Source organism: Poecilia mexicana, unplaced genomic scaffold, assembly GCF_051168715.1.
Source record: "Poecilia mexicana isolate PSO_F unplaced genomic scaffold, ASM5116871v1 scaffold_15, whole genome shotgun sequence".
NCBI lineage: Eukaryota > Metazoa > Chordata > Actinopteri > Cyprinodontiformes > Poeciliidae > Poecilia > Poecilia mexicana.
In genome coordinates, this window is record NW_028263384.1 from 22,779,982 (window position 1) to 22,795,780 (window position 15,799).

Consider the following 15,799-nt stretch of genomic DNA (forward strand, 5'->3'; position numbering starts at 1 on the left):
CAGTATTATTGTAAGAAAGAAAACTAGGTTTGTTATGACAGTGCAAACATTTTGCTCCACAACAGAGTAGCTTATTATAAGATGTTCAGTTGAATGTTTTTTTAAACTTGCTTTTGTTTTTTTTAAAGGCCGTTTAATATGCAATGCCAAATCGATCTACAGCATTTCTTCATCAAAATACATATAATCCAAACTACTGCTCTATTTCCTGTAACTTTTCAGATTATGTAATTCGTTTAAGGTAGCCACACGAGCATTAGTGTGTGTCCAGCACATTGACCAGGGAAGCAGCGGTGCCACCTTAAAATCCTGGATCCCTCCCTTTTCCTGGAGTTTAATGAAATCCGCTCTGATAAAATCTGGAGTCGGTCAAAGTGCAATGGCCTGACCAGACTGTTAAAAACCCTCAGCAGGGAAGAATTACTGCAGTTAAACGATGAAAAGGAGAAACGTGAAAAGCCACGATTCTTCCCCCGACAGGATGGACAGGAAGGCGGCTGGCGGCCGGAGGAAAGAGGGAACTCAGTGAGTAACTGGAGCGGCTTTAAAACTGCAACAAAGTTATTTTGTTTACGTTTTCAGATCGAATTTATCTGTCTGCGATAAGAAGCTCTGCTGACGATAAAACATCTTTAAAACGTTACAAATAAAACCCTCAGAACTGTGCATGTCCACTGCAACCAAAGTTGGCACCTTTTTGACAAGAGTCCATGTGTTGCATTACGAACACGTGTGAATCTCTGCTACTCTGGAGGAGCAGCAGAGATTCACCGCTCAGGTGGGAGAATCTGTCTGCTATCCATGCACTTCACCAAATCCTGCATTTATAGTTAAAAACAAGTCACAGAAATTCCTATTTGCAGTTTATCCTCAACCATGTAAAGCAGGGGTTCCCAAAGTGGGGGTCCGGGCTCCCCAGGGGGTCACGAGACACCAACTGGAGGGTCAACACATTATTTTCTGAATCATCACAATGTGACCGCTGAAGTTCATGGAGGGTCAAAATAGGAAAAAACCAAATGAATAACTGTTACATTACATAATTAAATGTGAACTGTTGATGAAATAAAAAAATATGTCAATAAATTTGGCATTAAATAATGAAATATACTTTTAAACAATTGAATTAAATAGTAAAATGTCCCAAATAAACTCTTAAGAAGTTTTAGGAGAATGACGTTGTAATTTTAGGAGAACTTCCAACGTTAAAAATCAGCCACGTTTTGAAAATATTTTTTGTCATTTTTAAATTGCACTAAGACCCTCCTCCTGGCTCTGATTGGTTGGTTCTGACTGAGCTGTGTATTTCTGCACATGGCAGTAGGGCCACAAGGTTTTTGTTTTTTTCCCAGATTTTTTTGTCTACCTTTTTAGATTTCTATTGTAAAATCATGTATAATTTTTCTTACACAATTATTCATCACTTCATGTTGGTTAATTACATAAATCTCAATAAAATTGTTGCTGTTATGTGACTAAAAGGACATAAATACTATTGCAAGGCTTTGTAGGGCAGCAAGTAATTCTGAATTTTAGTTTAAACTATATTCATCCATCCATCCATTTTCTGTACACCCTTGTGCCCAGTGGGGTCGAGATAAACTATATTTAATTCAGCCAAAAAAAACAAAAAAACGTTTTGTAATAAATTAAATTAGCAGTAGCAGCAGTAGTTTTCCTTAATATTCTGAGTTTGTTGTTAATCCCATCGGGCTCATTTAATTCTTTTAGCAAACAGGAAGTTGTGAGCTTGTATCAGCACATTAAAATGTTCTTAATGAACATCAACTAATGAATAAACTGGAGGTTTGGCTTGTAATGATAAATATTGCTGCAAAAGCATGGCATTGTTTTCATTCCTGCTGGATAATGAGTATTCAGTCACTGAGGTCCTTCTCAACCACACACACACACGCACACACACACACACACACACACACTGCTTTACTATGTAGTTACTCACTGACATGATGCATTATCCTGCCCTTTGTATCCAAGTTCTTTATCTTAACTCTGAACTAATTCCTCCTGTAACCTTTAGCCACAGCTACAATCCAGGTCAGAAGTTTATATCTTCAAATCACTGGCGTGAATGTCGTTTTAATTTTAATGATTTATTTTTCTGTGGTCGGATTAAACAGCACACATCTTCGGTGTTTGAGTTTATTAGGTTGGTACCGTACCAGAGCTACATGTTAGCTTGATTCAGCCGTTTTAGATCCAGTTTGGATGTGCTGTAGATCATCATCCTCTTCAAATCTGCGTCATAGTTTCACTTTATATTTAGAATTCATAATTTCTCTTTCTTATCCATTTAAAAGAAGGTTTGTTGCCATTTCTTTTTACATTGTTTTCTTTATTTATTTTACACTGGATGTTGACTCCTAATTGCACTAAACAAATTAAAGATCTTGTTATTAAATGTTTGAGGCTACTGGTGTATTTAAATGTGCTGTACTGGTGCAGAGTTACCAAATAAATTTGTAATTCAGTACATTTATGTCTGCGTTTAACAAAAGAAACGTTTTAAGTCAATTCGGCATTGGTTTTTTGTAACGGATCGGTGGACTGACACCTCACATCTGCATCAGTATTAGAAGTGAATAAAGTAAATTGGTGCATCCATAATTTTGTCCAGTTTAAATGAACCAAAACTGCAGCCTGAGTATCTTTGCAGTCAGTTCATTTTCACGATCCAGCTCCATGTGATGAATTCGCCTTTAGTCTCTTCAGAAAAACTCCAGGGATGTTAAATGAGGACAATTTTTCACCCAACCCTGTTGCACTTCTTTATGTTTATTAAAAATCTCCGACAGAGCTTTTGGACATATTTGACAAAGATATAGGCATTAATAATGAAGCCCGGGGTTAACTCATGGCAGCCTATTGGATTTTGGAATGAATGGCCGCCGGTGTGTTTCCCTTGAGCACGGTAAAGAGATCGTTCTTCAGCTAACAGGGCTCTGCTGGCTGATTAGTGCGTTAATAGAGGGATTGAAGGGATGTATTGTCCATTAATTGGCTGCAGTCTGGAGCCTCTGGGGAGTCAGGACTCACTTCATTCACAGCCGCTCGTCTCTTCTGATCGCTGCAAACCGCTACAACGGGTGTGTAGCAGCTGGGCGTCTGCATCCGAACACGCGTCAGAGTCCCTCCTCAGAAAGGCGGCAGCGTTGGTGGGGTAACGTCTCTGGACGATGCTTCCAGTTTTGTTTGACTATTTTTCAAGATACAACTGGCAGAGAACAGCTGTCTGTAATGACTTTGTAGTTGGTAATCAATGGGTGGTGATGTGCTGCGTGTTGTTCTCAGGCTGCTTCAGGGGACAGCGAGCAGCAGTTTGCTGATCAAACAGCTCTGTGGCACTGGAGCATCTTCTGATCCAATCCATGAAAATACCAACTTTGAATATTCCTGGTCATAGTTTCTTCTTCTTCTTCTTCTTTTAGTTTTTTACTTTGTTTGATCCAGACTCTCTCTCTCTTTTTTCAGGTACTAAAAATCTATCAATTTTATCTTTGACACAGTTTTGGTGAAGTTCACTAAATGTCCAGTTACTTTTTCTGGTTCATTTCTTTCCTCATGTTGCTCCCCACCTGAAGACCTCTGGCGCCCCCTAATGGAGGCACCCTCCACACTTTGAAAAGCAGTGAAGTAGACAAAGCTATTGGCTGAGCTTTTATGGCTCCCTTTCCCTCTGTAGCCTTTATAACCAGCAAGTGATTGTCTAATGTCGCCACGTCCAGGAGGAGTGAAAGCTGAAGGTCAATGACTCGATTCGCTCTGCTGGAGTTCCTTATGTAGAAACATTTTAAGCTCATTTGAATAATAAACATAACAGTTGTTTAAGAACTAGGATCAATAGCAACGTGTTGGATTGAATCTACTTGTTTTGCTAAGTGCCTTGAGATAAGTTGCATTGTGTATGGATGCTGCACAAACAAGCTGAAGTGAGTGGAACTGAATGAGACGAAACATTTTAAGTTTCGCTAAAAAAACACAGCAACTAAAGCACATCGCCATAAATGCCTCATGCCAACTGTTAAGTACGGTGGTGGAGGGGTGATGATTTGGGATTTTTTTGCAGGTAAATGACACAAAGTCCTCTGTCTAAGAGCGTTTTCTGTGTGAATGTGAAACGCTTCACATGCTGGATGTACAAGATGAGTATATTTCAAATAGATGATCGTTTTCCCACTTCAATATTTGGTCAATTTTTAAATAAAAATGTAACAAATGTAATTAGCAGAAAAATTATCCCCAAAAACAGCAGAACTCTACAAAAACTTTGTGACAAAGGCTCCAGTTTGGTTCTTTGGTGTCAACCAGCCTCATTTTTTTATTTACAGAGACTTCAGTATCTATTTTATCTGGATAAACCAGATTAAAATGCTATAAATCCCAGGAGAGCTGTGTTAAAATATATTTTTGTTCATTGACAAACTGAAGAAGCAGATAAATATGAGATTAATAAAGCTATCCGTCTCCGTTCTGGTTACAGGTCCCCCTGGTGGATAAAACGGGGATTACTGGCTGTTGCTGTCTGCATCCTGGTGCCTGTCACATATAAAATAATTCCTACATTGATTCAGGACATTATTCACACCTACCGACGTGAGTAAGGATCCTGTCTGCATTATCGAGTATCTTAAATCTTCCAGCTCCAGAACAACGGGCCCCCTCCTCTCTGTGTGCAGTCAGCGTGCCGTTCTTCGAGGATCTGAGCCGGCCTGCTGACTTCTCCCTCAATCACACCATCAACATGTACTTAACGTCAGAGGAGGGCATTTCCCTGGGCGTATGGTGAGCAGATGCCGGGTTGTTGCTTTTTCTTTCAGACTAAAAACTTGCAGCTCTGAGGAAAATGAGAGTTTGCCGATGAAGATGTGTTTTTTCCAGGCTTACAGTTCCTGAAAGTCGGTGGAAAGAAGCTCAGGGGAAAGACCTGCTGTGGTACCAGAACACATTACATGATGGAAATCCGGTTTTTATATATCTGCACGGAAACACGGGATCAAGGTGGATAATTTATACATTTACATGTGATTCACAATGTTTTATTAAATGAATGTATCTTCGTAATTCAAGCTGAAATGTGAAACTCTCATCACTCAGACTAGGGATGCATGATATATCGCTTTTTTTCAATGTTTTTCTTACTGTCATAAGTTTTTTATTGAAAAAACATATTTGTAAAATATTTCTTTTGTCTGTTTTTGTTGTTTTTTGTTATTTACATAAATTATTCTCATTTCTGTCCCTAAAATATCAAAACTTCCACTTTATATCTTTATATTTTGGTCCATACGATCTAATTTTTAAATATTAAATGATTAATAATTTGATCAGTTAGTACTTGAGCAGACTTTTTACCAAATACTTTTTTATTCTTACTCGATGTATTTCTTGAGCTGCTACTTTTTACTGTTACTTGAGTAAAAATACGTTGCAGTGGTGCTAATTTTACTTCAGTTTCTGGTCATGTGACAGCGATAGTGATGCAGCACGGGATTGTGGGTAGTTTAACTGAAGCAGAGAAGCAGCTGATAAATGTTGGCTATTTGCCATCACATAACATAATTATTTATAAATATTGGATGTTGATATCGACCCAAATCTTCATATCATCCCTAATTTAGAGCCGCTCAACACAGAGGCGTACAGCTATGGCATTTCTCCCTGTTCACTTCTATTATAATGTATTGCAGTGAATGAAAGAGTTCACTTTCTCTCAGTGTTATTAAGTAATAATGACATTATATATTTATAAAACAATAAATATCATAATTTTACAGGAGGTCATGTTGAAAACAGAAATTTGTGGCATTGCAATCCTCCATAGATTCTCTGTGGGGTTCAGTCAGGCACAGAAAACCATCGATCATTGATCTGGCTTTTACTACCTTTGGCAAGTACTGCTGGGACATAAAACCAGCATCTGCATAAAGCCCGTCAGCATGAATTTCTCTAAATGTTCCTGTTGGATGCCTGCACTCACTGGGACTCGATAAAACACAGAGGGGCTAGCATTTAGCTCTGCAGTCTCTGCTTCAAGAGCGACTCAACACAGGGAACGCATCAGCTGTAGCTCATGTATTTGATGCTTATCCCTGTAACTTACACAGTTGTTTTTTTTACCACAGGTTTTCCTTCCACTAGACTTTTCATTTATGTGCTTGAAAACAGCGCTCAGGTTAAGCTGTCAACTGCCCTCAAATATTCAAGGAAACCTTGTAGATTCATGTAATCCATCTACATGACAATTGAAAGTCAATTATTAAAATAAGTTCTTTTAAACACATCTTTATCAGTTTTTACCAGTATGCAGTAAAATGATTTAAACAAAAGCAAATACTAGATTTTAATTGAATACAATTAACTCAGATCTTTCACCCGCAACCCAATGAGGAAAGTAAAAAACTCCCACATAACATGTTTAAAACAGCTTAGCGTCACATACATAATAATCAACAGATAGAAACATTTAATCTCTAAGATACAGAAGTTTCTTCAATTTGTGAGTTATTTAAAAATGCAAGATAAGGGTTACACATTTCTTTAAATTTAGCTGATTTTCACCTTTAAATCTTCTATTAATGCACCTCTTTATAATAATTAGCACGTGAAGAGAGAAAAATACCCGCACTGCCACACGTATTTGCTGCTGTTTTTATTTTTTATTAATTTGTTTGCTAATTAATTTCCACAGGGCAGCTCCGCACCGAGTTGGAGTGGCAAAAGTGAGTAATCACCAACACTAATGAATTATTTTTTAGCTGGAGACATGACAGTGTGGTTTATGACTCTAGATAATAATTTACACTGTGTGTCGACAGTTACTGAGTGCGCTGGGTTTCCATGTGGTGGTGCCTGACTACAGAGGTAGGAGCTTTTTACGGATTCACGTCTCTGTTCCCTTCTCTCCACCCAGATCCACAGGATTTCGCTTTAATTGTTCCCCCTCTGAAGCCGTATGATCCCTGTAGACCAGTGTAGTTGTTCTTGATGAGTTGTTTGCTGTGAAGCGGTCAAAAAGACAGCAGTTCAACCTCTGGTCAGTGGAGGGAGCAGGTCTCCCTCTGAATTACAGTCCTGCCATCTAGTGGCGGGGGGAACGCAGCACCTCTGGTTGTGGTTGAGCAGGAGCTGATGTGAAAACCCTCTGCAGGTTTTGGTGATTCCACCGGAGAGCCGACTGAATCCGGCCTGACTACAGACGCTGTGCACGTGTACAACTGGGTCAAAGCACGCAGCGGGGACAGCCTGGTGGTCATCTGGGGACACTCTCTTGGCACCGGGTCAGCTAATAAAACACACTGGCACTTATACAAACTACTAGCATTTTTATATCCACCATTTTGAACACTCTGGATTACCAAATTTTTTTATATTTGTTAAGTGGCAACATCTTAAAACAGGGGTGTCCAGAGTGTGGTTCATGGGCCATTTGTGGCCCCTGAAGTTATATTGTTCCTGACCACAAGTCAATCTGGCCAACAAAATAGGAAACGGCTGATGACACAAAAAATTGTAAATTGTCTGTTTTTCTTTTATTAAAGCAACAGTACAAAGTCATTTTATTGTTTTGTATCTTTAACAATATACAGATTTAATTTTTAAAAAATGGCTTATTGTTGAACAGGTAAAGCTAAAAAACAAACAAAAAAAACAACTAGTTTTTCACATATCAGCAGTTTAAATTTCCCAGTTTTGGCCCCTGGGCAAAAGGTTTGAGCACCACCATCTTAAGGGATTTTCTTTCCATTTCAAAAGTTTTGACACATTTTGTATTTGGTAGATTTTCTGTTTAAACTTTTAGCTTCTAACCTCAGTTTTCTGGGATTTCAGCCCGTTCCTCAGAAACTGAGTGAGATTTGTGGTTTGTAGGCTGCCTTGGTTTGTGATGGTCACTCCAAAACATTTTACTTTTTTTGTTCTTGACCTACTTTGTAACTAATTTAGTAATGTTAGATCACAGATGCATTCGATAAATTAGAATATTATTGAAAAGCAGATTCATGCTGCACCAGTTTGTGACCTCCTTCAACATATTGTCAGTTCCCAGACAGCGAGACTGACTGGGAACTGACAGTTCAAGACTGACTGGGAACTGACAGTTCAAGACTGACTGGGAACTGACAGTTCAAGACTGACTGGGAACTGACAGTTCAAGACTGACTGGGAACTGACAGTTCAAGACTGACTGGGAACTGACAGTTCAAGACTGACTGGGAACTGACAGTTCAAGACTGACTGGGAACTGACAGTCTCGCTGACAGTTCCCAGCGAGACTGACAGTTTAGAACAATACTAGGAATCATATTCCGGCCATAGGTCCAGAGCTTATTAAACAGTGTCCAGGTCTGAGATTATGCTCTAAAGGGAATCTCTTTTTGATTGATTTGGTTATCTCTATGCGTAAAGCTGAAAATGTCTTCACGTCTGCACCAGTTGGTCAGGTCTGTCAATTATAATCTGTCAAAATGACTGATGGCCTTCAGATTTTTTTTATCAGCGTTTAAAAAAGTCAAAGACGTAAAATATTCATTCTTAAATGAATATTTTACGTCTGTTTCTTTCTTAAGCAGTATGATTTCATTTCCAAGCTGATAACACAGCTGATCCTGGCATCTTCAGACAGCTAGAAATGGGACCCATAGGTAAACCAGCTTTGTCTTGGCTGTCTTGTCTGATTTAAAGCCAGACATTGAGAGAAAAACGTTGATATGTGTCATGTTTCTAACCATGTGTGGAATATATGATTTCAGTTGTATCACATACCAGATAAAGCTTTACTAAAGCTTTTATGCTTGACTAAAATTTGCCTGTGTTTCTGTGTAGGGTGTCCACTAACACTGCAGTCAAACTGCTTGAGGAAGGTACGTTTTACGACCTCTGAACTCCAGCAAACGCAGAATCTGAGGGCAGGATGCTACAGTCTGAATGTTAATTTCTTCTTTCCTATTTAGGCGTTGTTTTGGATGGTGTGATCCTGGAGGGGGCATTCAGTGCTGATAAGCAGTATATTCCGTACAATATTTTCATCTGGGTACACTATGCTAACCAAGCATTTTTTCACATTTGGTGCATGTGCTGTTTTGTTGCTAACAACTTTGCGATGTTTATTTCTGTGTTTAAAGTATTACTGGAAAATTCCAGGCATTAAGCATTTGTTCAGTTTCCTATGGGAAAGAAAAATGCCCGTCTTTCCCACAGAACACAAGTGAGTTAATTAATATTGGCAAATATCACAAGAGGAGGATTTTCTGTTAATAATGGTCTTAATTATATTGCACAGTTTGAAGAAAATGAAAAGTCCGATATTGTTCCTTCATTCAGAGGACGATCACTTAGTTCCCATTGAGATTGCTCGTCAGGTACTGCTTTTATTACTCTAGCATGAAGCAATATTTGCAGTAATGACTATAATGGAGTTGTTTTGTTGTTTTCAGACCTATGAGGTTGCTGCAAAGGCCCAAAGTAAAGACAGAGTCAAGCTTGTGACATTTGACGGTTCTCTGGGGTATCTACACAACGGCTTATATCGGGACCCAAAGCTGCCTGGCGTCTTAAAGTGAGAAAACATTTGTCAGACACTGCTTAGTGTGAATACTTTATTTTAAACAGAAAGCACTCTTTAAGTTCCTGGTTTCATAACGGGACAAAATAAAATGGTCAGATTTTGACCAGGTTCTAATTTCAAATTTGTACTAAAGCTCACAAGAGTCCCACTCTGTCATTGGCTTGCATACAAATGAAGCCAGAATGGAAATGTGCAAAAACTAAGTATTCCCCATGTTTGTGCAATTTGTAGAATCATCTTTAGGAGCAACAACATGTAGCAGTTCAGGCTGAGAGCTGGGCTTTGACTGAGCCACTGAAACACATTCTTTCTTTCCTTTTTATTCAATGTGTTGCAGATTTGCCGCTGATTGTTAGGATCATTGTCAGTCGATGACCTCATTAGTACCCTATATCTCTGCTAGCTATGCACATCTAGAGACTAAAAATGTTGTCCGTTCTTCTTTGAATTTGCATTCATCTGTCATCACGTCTGTATTTCGGCACTCATTTCAAGTCCCTAGCAGATTTTGTACTAGGATTGTCCTGTATTTAGCTCCATCCATCTTCCCATCAACTTTGACCAGCTTCCCTGTCTCTGTTCAAGAAAATCCTCCCAACAGAATGATGCTGCCACCACCATGTTTCACTGTGAACGTGGTGTTCAGGATGTGCAGTGGTCGTCAAACATAAAGTTTAGAATGTTGTTTATTTTTTATTTTGTCTGTGCAGAGTATGTTTGCTGTTGCTCCTACATGGCTTGGTGCAAATTGCAAACAGGATTTCTTATAGTTTTATTTCAACTATGGCATTCCTCTTGTCACTCTTCCCTGAAGGCCAGATTTGTGGAGTACCCAATAAATAGCTGTCATGTTGATAGATTCTCATCAGCTACTTTAGAGTTACCTCTTGGCTGATTTCTGACCAATGTTTCCCAGACGAGCCCCCAGTTGTTGCCATACTACAAAAGCAAAGAGCAGCCAATTGTTCTAAAATCCTGGATGAGCCCCCAGTTTGTATGACCAGGCCATGTAATCAGTGTTGCAAAGGGAACATAAATGCCAAACCAGCCACCAGGATCATAACAGCTCCTTTTTTCCAGTTTCAGTTTTAGAAAACATCAATGCCTTGGTAGGCCTGGAGTTCATCCATCCTCTCTCCATGTTCAGATAATGGATTGAACACAGCTCTGAGACATGTTCAAACCTTGAGATATTGCTTTAGAACCTAACCCTGTTTTAAAAGTCTCTACAACTTCCTGCCTGCTGTATTCATTGGTCTTCATGATGCTGTTCTGTAATTTTCTCTAACAAAGCTCTACTGTTTTCACACAGAGTAAATTGCACACATTTATTATGTCTTTTTAGACGCTTGTGGTTTTATGTAATTTTAGAACCATTTAATAACCAGAAAGGTTATGTGCTCTTATTATAAACCTAGAAAGAGAGTGTTCTGCATTTTAAAATTGATCTGATGTTTCATTTCTATAATATGAACAATATTTTCTTTCATGTCCACTCTACAGGGAGTTTGTGAAGTCATTGTAGCATCGGAAACAGCACTGGGACCTTGGACAAAGAGTAACCTGAATGCAACATGAACCTAAAGTATTAAGGTGTCCTCCTCTGATGGGTGTAAGAACTTCTGAGATCAATTAAATACAAGCCAAAACAGCAAGGAGCCCTAGAAATTACACCAGAACAAATAAAGTGATTTCCTTATCAATTGCTTGCATTTTGGACCCATCTTTGCTGATCCTTTTAGACATAAATGGGAGGAAATGTAGCCTAATTGATAACTCCTTCACTGTATATGTTTTTGTGAGGTTATTGCACACCAACTAACCAATGGAGAATTTAGATCACCCAGAAAACAATCTTGAGAAAAACTCAAATGGCTGAATTTCTACTTGAAGATGAAAATATTAAAAATATATCTAAGAAACCCAGAGACATATTTGGTGTACTATTTGTTTTGTATATTTGTTCACATACATAAAAATAGTTGTGTATGATTTTTTATTAATTTTATTTTGTGTATCTTTGATGGCATTTTCTGAATTTCCCATGAAAATTTGATAATTTGATATGTGAACACACTGACCATCACCACAAGGGGGCAGTATTACATTACACTTTGATATAACGCAAATGCTGACGTCAACAATCATCTCTAGCAAGGTGCTAAAGGTTAAGTTTTTTAATTTACTAGTTTAGAAAAACAAATACTAAATGTTGTTTGAGACGTTCATGTGTTTTTATGAGAATATTTCTTTAAAACAATAAGGAACAACAAACTATTATTTTGTGGTGAGAGTTTGGTGTGACTCATCTATTTCACCATCTGACATCTAACCATCAGCAGTAAAGGCCCGGCCCAGTTCTCAAGAAAGCAAAGACCTCCAACATCTCATCCAGGTAAAACAGAGCAGCCCTCAGCCCTCCTGGATCCCCAGTATTTACATTAAACTGATATTAATGTCTGTGGAAAGAGTCACACTTGTAGTTTTGCCTGAAAAATGAAAGAAAACTGTATGCTTCCACAAGTGAATTTGTTCCATTGATGTTAAGGTCAGCTGATTACAAACAAACATTTTCTCTTTGTGAAGATTTCAATCATTTTAATTTGCTCAGTTCATAACCGAATACTCATTTTTTTGTTTTAAATTGTTGAATAAAACACAAATATTTCTAAATGACTAAACACTGCAGAGGATTAAAGCAGGTTCCTATTAACAAGCACAGGGTAACTTTAAAAAAGAAATTACAGAATAAACAGGCTTTTTGAACACTGTTCAAAGTTAATGTAGCCAAATAAAGCAGGAGTGTATTTAGATTCTTACTGAACAGATTAAAGTATTTTTTCCTATTCATTGGTAGACAAGTATCGTCTATCAGCCCCTTTTAATCTTCATAATCCTTTTAAAGCCAGTTGGTCACCAGCCCACAAACTGGATGGGCTGCTCAATTTTGATGTTAGCAATGGTAGCATCAGTGGTGGGAAGTACAATTTTCGTGTATCTGTACTTTACTTAAGTAGATTTAATAATGGATACTTTCTACTTTTGCTCCACTACATTTTACAGTAAGTATCTGTACTTTCTACTTCACTACATTTCTACAAAACTGTCGCGTTACTCGTTACATCCAAGTCGCATTGCGCTTTTTTTCATTAAAATGTGAACTTCAGGGTCTTAAGGTGGCGCCGTAAAATCCAAGCAATAACGTGACTTAGTGTCTGTTGTCACCCATCGCCTCCACCTTTACTCGCACGCGGAGCTCCAGACATGAGCAGTGGTTTCCTCTGAGCGGGAGAAGATGTCTGTCTGATTTCAGTAATATAATAGATGCATAAACCATAATATATGGCGACATGTAAAACCAGGAGCGCTTCACTTTCACAAACGGTGGGACTGAGTCCAACTTTTAGCGTCACTTGGAAGGAAAGCTTAAAGAAAGGCAAGCTATGTGGGCGTGATGCTAGCAAGGCTAGCTGTACTGAGACACATGTTGCATCTGCGATGAAAAAAAGTTGTCACTCATGCACTGAATTATTGTGTGGAGGTGTTGACTGAGGTGTCGCATATATGGGACAATGCTGTGACCAAAATCTGCAATATAGTGATATGACATTCAGGAACGATCCGATTCTTCTGGATGGATCTTTACTGATTAAATTTAATCAGCTCCAAGTATTTAATATCTAGGTATCACATATCTAAGTCTAAACTATGTTACAGAGTAAACAACAAGCTTTTATCTGTGGCATTGTTCATTAAAATGGCACATTTCTAACATATTAAAATTAAATACGATCGGTACACTTAATGATAATGTATAAGGGATAAAGTAATGCATTCAGCAAGTACTTTTACTTTTAATACTTAAGTATTTTTAAAAGCCAGTACTTTTTTACTTTTACTTAAGTACAAATGTTAATGTGGTAGTTTTACTTTTACTTGAGTACATTTTTGTCTGTGTATTTGTACTTTTACTTAAGTAAATTTTTTGAGTACTTTCTCCACCACTGGGTAGCATTGACATCTTGGGGCATCACACAAACAATTCAATTTTTGTACCTTGGAGAAACACATGAACTTCAAACGCACCTGTGCTACAGTTCAGTCTAAGCAACAGATTACTTGGCTAATAAGCTACCAGTCATGCAACTAAACAAATCTGCTACTTAAATAAAACGTTTTAAGATTAAAAGTGAAGACTGTTGTCTTGAATGCCAACAAATAAATATTTCACAAGTAACTGGAGTTGTGCAGTTTGAGTCGTCATACCACAGTTATTTTCTGTCCTGTGTGGATTCTGATGTGTCTGCTTAAATGTGACTTACAGCTAAATCTGTGTCCACAAACGTCACAACAGAATGGTTTCTGTCCTGTGTGGATTCTCATGTGTTTGTTTAAGGTAGTTTTGCGGCTAAATCTATTTCCACAAAGATCACAACAGAAAGGCTTTTGGCCTGTGTGGATTCTCATGTGTGTGATTAAACTAGATTTATGGCTAAATCTGTGTCCACAAAAATCACAACAGAATGGTTTCTGTCCTGTGTGAATTCTCATGTGTGTGGTTAAAAGTGATTTTTGTCTAAATCTGTGCCCACAAATGTCACAACAGAAAGGTTTTTCTCCTGTATGAATTCTCATATGTGTGTTTAAATGTGAACTATGGCTAAATCTGTCTCCACAAACATCACAACAGAAAGGTTTTTCTCCTGTGTGGATTCTCATGTGTGCATTTAAATTCCATTTTCCAAAAAAGATTTTGCCACAGTTTTCACAGTTAAATTCCCCTCCTGTCTGTACCTTCCTTTGTGGGTTAACATTTTTGTTCTTTTTAAAACATTTCTTAATATCCAGAGAGTTTGGAGAGACTATTTCTGGATCTTGTTTGTTAGCTTGGTTTCCATCTGACTCAGGAGCTCTGCTCTCCTTCCAGCCATTGTCCATGTCCTTAGTTTCCAGTCCGGAGTCTGATAAGTCTTTCATTTCAGAGACAGGGTGACTTACATCTTCATCCCTTTTGGTGTCTTCATACTCTAAGGAGTTGGAATCATCTCGAGGATCTTCTGACCTGATGGATTCTCCTCTGTTTTTTTCTGAAAATTCTCCATCTTTCATTTGGTCTTGATAAAGCTGTGAGAGCAGAGGGGACTGTTCACCATCCTCACACTTTATGCCACTTTCAAACTCCACCTTCACTTTGTGCAGCTCTCCCCCCAGACTGATGCAGACATCCTCATCTTCCTTCTTTATGTGGTAGAGTTTTGGGTCATGCAGGTCAGAACTAGGATTTTCATCTTCTGTGTCTTCTTCTTTAACCACCAGCATCTGCTTAACATCTGCAGGAAACATTGAACCAGGTCATCAAAAGGGTATTCAAAAGCTATTTTTGGACCACAGTGGAAACTTAAGTCACATCTCTGACTGCTTGGATTTGTTATTCCAAATCAAGGATTTATGTGGGGACATTTTGTATATAAGGAGCTAACATAACAGTGTAAGTGATGGTAGTGTCTAGTGTGCAATTTATGTTGCAAGGGACGGAGAACAAATAGCCATGCATAATATTGACTTTAATAAACAAATTCAGATACATTTGCTTTATTCAGTACTTTACCACATGTGGTGAGACTTACCCATGACGGTGGGCTCCAGCTTCATACAGACGGTCTGAGGGATGTGATTTCCAGAACTGGTCTGAATGGAGGAATTTATTCTTCCAGAGGTTTTGTCTCTAGGCATCAATCCATCCGCCTGGATGCCGTTTTCCAGGCAGTCTGGCTCCCAACATCCAGCATCAGTCTGAGCATCAATAAAACATGTCATTTGGCATCAAAGAGGGAAACTACACCATTACACAGTCAACCAAATGGATACAGAAAAAGCAATGAATTAATTACTATAGAGACATTGTAATCAACCCTTAGCTGATAAATTGAAGATGCAAGAAATGTGATATTTAAAGCTACTGAAGACGAGAAGATGCAGCGTGAAGTGGAAACGTATCTTTTGCCAAAATTGGTAATGAAAACAAAAAAATTACTTGATAAAGTAATTAATGGTATTAACAGTCTAAAAATGAAAGTTATTTGACTATCCTGTGTGACAAAGTTGTATTTGTTTATCATTTTCAGCAGTATTTAAAAATATAACTAATTTTCTTTTCCATTTTATTTCCAGTGTTATTGTTTTATTCATTAGTTAATTTTTTTAGCCAATTACTTC

The 15,799-nt window shown here is 38.1% G+C and overlaps 2 protein-coding genes across 4 annotated transcripts in view; one reads left to right on the plus strand and one right to left on the minus strand.

The window, feature by feature from the left end:
* Positions 1-326: 326 nt before the first annotated feature.
* LOC106930748 (lysophosphatidylserine lipase ABHD12) lies at positions 327-11,509 on the plus strand. Of its 2 annotated transcripts, XM_015008509.2 has the most exons (13): positions 328-525; positions 4,502-4,614; positions 4,698-4,803; positions 4,900-5,019; positions 6,710-6,740; positions 6,837-6,882; positions 7,169-7,298; positions 8,842-8,879; positions 8,970-9,049; positions 9,141-9,223; positions 9,299-9,377; positions 9,453-9,574; positions 11,087-11,509. In XM_015008509.2, exons 1-13 carry the CDS (start codon positions 437-439, stop codon positions 11,106-11,108), a joined length of 1,059 nt encoding a protein of 352 aa, XP_014863995.2. In that variant the 5' UTR covers positions 328-436; the 3' UTR covers positions 11,109-11,509. The 2 variants fall into 2 exon arrangements, with proteins under 2 accessions (XP_087868986.1, XP_014863995.2); XM_088012860.1 differs by lacking the exons at positions 9,141-9,223; positions 9,299-9,377 and having other exon boundaries at positions 327-525.
* A 644-nt stretch (positions 11,510-12,153) lies between these two features.
* The window catches only part of LOC106930747 (uncharacterized), a 24,310-nt gene continuing 20,664 nt past the window's right edge, over positions 12,154-15,799 (minus strand). The window contains exons 2-3 of one of the 2 annotated variants that reach the window (XM_088012857.1): positions 15,211-15,376; positions 12,154-14,913 (exon numbers count right to left, since the gene is read on the minus strand). In XM_088012857.1, the coding sequence (XP_087868983.1) occupies positions 13,844-14,913; positions 15,211-15,376 (1,236 nt within the window). In that variant the 3' untranslated portion in view covers positions 12,154-13,843. Of the gene's footprint in view, positions 14,914-15,210; positions 15,401-15,799 lie in introns of those variants that run through there. The other variant, XM_015008507.2, reaches the window with a different exon arrangement.